The sequence below is a fragment of the Tursiops truncatus genome, chromosome 1, assembly GCF_011762595.2.
Source record: "Tursiops truncatus isolate mTurTru1 chromosome 1, mTurTru1.mat.Y, whole genome shotgun sequence".
Taxonomy (NCBI): domain Eukaryota; kingdom Metazoa; phylum Chordata; class Mammalia; order Artiodactyla; family Delphinidae; genus Tursiops; species Tursiops truncatus.
Genome location: NC_047034.1, coordinates 131,561,308 through 131,567,307, shown reverse-complemented (window position 1 = coordinate 131,567,307; position 6,000 = coordinate 131,561,308). Strand labels below are relative to the sequence as shown.

The window sequence follows — 6,000 nt, the reverse complement described above, 5'->3', positions numbered from 1 at the left end:
CCTACAAAATAAACGGTCCTCTTACGGCTTCACACTATGCTTTACTCCCTATATTAACACAGGAGCTGACAGATCGGGTGAGAAGCTGCAACTTGTATTTTGGAGGGCATAAGAGATGATTGTGCTCGTTCTAATTCCAGACCTGATCTTTTTAGCAGATTATGATGGATGACTCTCCACGGTGGTCAGCGCCTCCTGTATATATTTTAGGTGGAATGCTTTCTTTTGACACATACTTTACAGAGACATAAGTGTATCCTATTTTAATTAATGGAAGAAATGATTCATTCACAAGTGGAAGGTTTAATTAAAGAAAGGGTCAGCATGGGTCAGCCATGAATTGCAAAATATCTCTGATGTTTATTATACTCTCCACCAACTCTGCATGCTGTCTGGAGTGGTACACGGCAGTAAAGGCAGGCCCTGGAAAGAAAGAAAATGAAGTGTAATTAATTCATTCATTCAACAAATATTAATTGAGCACCTACTGTGTTTTAGGTGCTGTGCTAGGCTCTGCAAATAAAATGGTGAACAATCAGACATGATTTTTTGCACTTATGCCAGGGACAATGCAGTTGGGGGCACAAGAAAATTGAGGAACAAACAAATAGAACACTATTATTAAAGATGGTAACATGTTTTCTGGAAAAAATCGTTTGGGGCTCTTCTCCTTGCAGTGTTTGGGTATTGTTTTTTAAGAATTTTAATACCCCACTTTAAAGTGGGTACATTTAACTTTGGAATATATCTCTGAAGCCAATCTGACCCAAGTCTGCTAGATGAAGTATCTTATTCTTAGAAGCAGCAGTTATACATACTGAGTTACAAAATATGTAGCTTGTCACAGTAGCTCCTTCCTATGAGGAGAGAAACTTTATGCTTTAGAATCAGACAAACCTGGATTCAAATCCCGGCATCTCAGCTTAATCGATTTCTGGTCTGTGATATTATTTTGCTTTTCTGACCTCAGTTTCCTCGTTTACAGGGAAGAATAACAATACATAAGGCATTGAGTCATGTGAAAAAATACATGAATAGTACCTAGGGCATAGCATTCTTATTAATCAGCATTAATATTTGTAATTTATCTTCTTACATTATTATTAATAGGAGTAATATTTTTCCCTCTCTTTTGCAACTTTCTTGATTCTATGTTTGTTCTGGTTGTTCATGTTATTTTCTTATCCCCTCATTTGATGACAGAGGTCATAATTTTTAAAGCACTGGACCCAGTCTGATATATGCTTAGTGATCAATAAGTAACTGTCGAATGAACGGATAAAATTCTCTCTCTTTTTGGAACTGGGTAGAGAATAAGCTGATAGTAAACAAAGTCTCTCAAAGGCTTCCCATAACACTTGGAATAAAGTCTATATTCCTTATCATGGCAAACAGGAACCAACATGCCCTGACCTTTCCAGTCTCATCCAACACCATTTTCCCTCCTGTACTCAGCTTGAGCCACCAGCCTTGCCTGGAATGCCCTTCCTCTAGAACTGTGCATGGCTCACTCGTTCCAGATCTTCAGCTCTCTGTTCAACTATTTTCTCTTCCTGGAGACCTTCTCTGACCACCTTGCCTATTCATTTTCTATCTCCTCACCCTGCTTTATTTTTTCTCAAAGCATTATCACTGTCAGAAATTACATGATATATTTCAGAGTTTACGAATTTGTTGTCTATCTCCCCCACTTAGCACATGTGAACTCCTGAGAGCAGGAACCTAGACTGCTGGTGTCCAGCCCTAAGTCACCATGATACTGAATGAATCAAACAAATGAAGTATCTCTTTTCATTTTTGTAGGGAAATATATATATATATATAAATAAACTATCCAAATAGTTTCTATAGTACAGTACTCTACAAAACATAAGAAATCTTTCCCCCCAAATTTTTGCTTGCAGCACTGAATTTAATTTTTCACCACAGAATGACAGGAAGTGGTATGGAAAACGAAGACACAGCCCATAGGAGGTCTCCCAAAGCCCCAATTTTAATAGGATTCCTACTCATTTTACTTTCTCACCGTGAGTCTGGCGCTCCTTGTAAGTTGCTTCCTTTGTGCTTAACAAAGTAGTTACTCCTGTTCTCAAAGCCAGCAAACATAGATTTTCTTTAGTTTTCACATGATCTGGCTCAAAACAGCAGGAAACATGAATGTTTCGTTTGGCGTCTTTCACTGTCTGAGAACAGAACTGCAAACAAGAGAGGAGTCTCCTCTTGCCCAGGTGGTCCTAGCGCTGGAGAGGACAGGCCAGAACCGTGTCCTCCACCATGCGGTCCGGGGACTGGAGGGAAGGTGAGGACCCTGGAGGCGTCCCTCGGAGGGCAGGCCTGAGCCTGGGTGTGCGAGCGTGGTGTTGCATGGTGTGAGGGCTTTGCTGGCCTCGCCTGTCTCTCCAAAGAGCCAAACAATGCCGGCTGTTCCTGGCAAGGCCGAGCCTGGCTTACTCAGATTCGTGTTTTAGGAGAGGTGCTTTGGGGTAACTGAACAGGCTCCATTTCCACCATGAGCACATCAGCCCTGGTTTCCGCTGTGCAAAAACAAAATTCTCAAAAATGTTACCGTATCAAATCGATGTGGCTTTTGTTTTATAAACAACTTTTTTTTTTTAGTCTGTGGAAACTGTAATAAAGACCAACACCATATCCAGTTGTTTTCCAGAGAACCGACTCCACTTGGGAGACTTTCTCTCAGCATGAGGGGCTGCTCTTTTTTTTCTAGCAGATATTCCTAAAATTTGACTCCGTGTGGTCAAGGGCATAGCAGTGGACCCTCAGCACCTCAGCTTGGAACCGTGGGCTTCTTTCTGCTTCTGAAAGAGGGCTTCAGAGCCACTAATGGAGCACTGGTGGGAGACAGACAGTCAAGGAAGTGATCTCACAGAGGAGCTCAGTTCTGCTGGAGAAGGGGAAGACTCCCTTGTGAAGGAGCCCATGAATTTGGGGCCCACACATCCCACAGGCAATGAGAACACTTCACGAAGGCTGTGATATTCCGAGATGCCTGGAAGACTCCCTGAAGCTCATTGCTTCCAAATGCTTTCCTTCTTTCAGTACAATTTCATTGAAGACAATTCAGATGAAAGCTTACAACGGGACGTCACTGATTTTCCAACACAAAACAGGCAAGGGTGATAATATTAATGGAACAAATACGTTTTGGGAGAAAATTCTTATTATTTGCACACATTAAAATTCACAAAATAGAGTTGAGCACCAGAAACCTTTCCCTTGTGACTGACAAACCATGGGTTATCTGCAATAATCCACTGAGGACGGATCCCATCTAAAACCCACTCCAGTGGAGAATCGACTACTGAGGGAATGTGTGTAGTACATTTTCACTCCCAGATTTCATGAAGAAATGGTTAAAACTCAGCCCTTTTCAAATCTGGCTCTGTCCCCTACTAGTCATGCCTCAAATCCCACATCTATAAAATGGAGATAATAATATACTTATCTAAATGTTTTGTTATGAAAATTAAATGAGATAATCCGTGAAAGTCCTTGGCATAAGGTCTGACACTTGGTCAAGTGCTCAATAAAGGTTATTTGTAAAAATAACTATTATAATAATGATAATTTATGACATTATTATTAAAATTAACATTTGTTTGTAATGATTCCTATCCATTTCATTCTATATTTTCTTCCATTTTTCACTGCCTTTTGAATTCAGAATGTCTGGTAACCTGCATATTAAGTGGTAAAATACAAAATAACTGTTCCTCAACACGAATTTCTCTGAAAAATACTGTAGGTTATGCTACAGATTCCTGTAAGCATTTTTCTAATTTGAATAGCAAAATAACACTAAAATCAGCATGCTTTTCTATCTAGACTATAAGCCCCTTTTTAGCATCTTCTTTACTATTCTCTCTTCAGCTCCTAGCACATGGGGCTGCTCAAAATATGTTTGTTGAGTAGATAAATGTTCTTTAGTCATACAAGAGAAACAACAACAACAATAAAAACAACTGCTTGAGTAGCCTCTACTTCTCTTCCATCTAACACTTTTCCAACAAAGAAATTTCCCTGGTTAGTATGGAAGTTCTAAGATAGAGGTGATCATGGGCAAAGGAAACTCTGTTCTTGTATTTCACTCTTCCTGGTGGTCTGTGTTAAAAATAAGGTCACTCTGAAGTGACAGAGTGGCATGGACATATATACACTACCAAATGTAAAATAGATAGTTAGTGGGAAGCAGCCACATAGCACAGGGAGATCAGCTCAGTGCTTTGTGACCACTTAAAGGGGTGGGATAGGGAGGGTGGGAGGGAGACGCAAGAGGGAGGAGATATGGGGATATATGTATATGTATAGCTGATTCACTTTGCTATACAGCAGAAACTAACACACCATTGTAAAGCAATTAAACTCCAATAAGGTCACTCTTAGGAAAAAGCTATCTGATTGCCTAGTGCCCCTCCTTTGATATGTCATTTGAAATACTGACATTATTTTCATAGTGTCTTTCTTAAATTAGGGTTGGAATTCTTTTCTCAGCATCATCCTTTTCTTTTCATCCATTCTAGGAAAGAGCTGTCATTGTCTCATGTCCCCAGTAATTGGATAAGTGATTCTTCCTAACCTTGAAACAGCTAAGTAGAAAGTATACCCAGTGACCTTAAAATGGACAGCCCTTGCCTTTTCTAATTGGCATGTGTATTCTAGAACTCTTTGAACAATACTTTGAGTTCCTAAACCTTCTTAGAAAGGGGTGTGTGTGTGAGTTGTTGAAAGATGGGGAGTTGGTGATAGAGGGATCCACCTCCTTCATTTCTAGCTAAGTGACGGGGCTTCCACTTGGCCACAGGGAGAGAGCAACATGTTGGCACATATAACCATGGCCTGAATGCTGACATCCACTGGGAAATCTAGAAGCTGAGAAACAGAATGACTGGCCACTTTGATGGTGGAATCAGGAGAGGGCTGCTGAGCTGGGGAAAGTCCTGCACACCCTTAATTTGATGAGACAAGGGATGAGTATTTCCCATGGACCAGATGTGGGAAATGCTGAAGAGAGAGCTAAGCTCCAGACCTTTTAAGATCTGTCCAGTTGAACCTCCTGGGAGAAGGGACTCCAGCAAGTGTGAGTCCATGGAGAATGGCCCCCCTTGAGCCAGGGTCAGCAGATAGGAGAAACATCAAGCCAAAGGAAAATGTGCATTGAAGTTGCAGTTGGAAGGCCCAAATGGGAACTTCCAGAAAAACCCTGGAAAACACTCCACTGGAGAAAGGGGTAGCTTTAAACATTTGTCAGGCCCAAGAGCATGAGGCCAGCCTATGATAGAACCAACTCAAATAAGGGTTTTCTTGACCTTTATCTCTTCTTCCCTCCCTTGCTAACAGACCATAAGAGTCAGAAATTGGATAGCAGGCTGGGGGTTAGGGAAAGGGAGAGCCAGGAGGAAGAAAAATGCAAGGCCTCACAGACCCTATACCCCCTTGCTCAGTATGACATATTTCATTTTTTGTTGGAACATGATCTGATTTACATTTTAGAAAAATTATTCTGGCTACCTTGTGGAGAAATGACAGAGAGACAATAGAGAAAACACAAAGACCAGATGCAGGCCTATTTCACTTGTCTGCAGGAGGCATAAGGATGACTTGGACCAGGGTAACCAAGTGGAAGTGTTGAGAAGTGATCGAATTCAGAATACATTTTAAAGCTGCTAAGGACTTGATGCCTGTGAGGAAAAGAGAAGAGTTTTCTCTGACTACAACGTTTTTGACCTGAGCAATTCTTTGAGTGAATGAATCCATTACTGAGTGAATGAATGAATTGGGAGTCATTAAAGAGTTTTCAAGTAATCAGGTCAGATTTATATTTCAGAAACCTCACTCTAGTGAGGTTTAGTGAAGGATGGATTGGGGACTGAAAGCCAGGTGACTAATTGGAAGGCTATTGCAATAGTCCAGGGGAAAGGCATTGAGGTTCTGAGCTCAATGTCTAGGTAGTAGGTATAGAAAGGAAGGGATAGATCAGAGAAA

General features: G+C 40.9%; 1 protein-coding gene across 1 annotated transcript in view; it reads right to left on the bottom strand.

Moving 5' to 3' along the window:
• Positions 1–271: 271 nt before the first annotated feature.
• Positions 272–6,000, bottom strand: part of TM2D1 (TM2 domain containing 1) — a 139,948-nt gene continuing 134,219 nt past the window's right edge. The window contains exon 6 of the mRNA XM_073789086.1: positions 272–423. Coding sequence (XP_073645187.1) covers positions 364–423 — 60 coding nt within the window. The 3' untranslated portion in view covers positions 272–363. The remainder of the gene's footprint in view (positions 424–6,000) is intronic.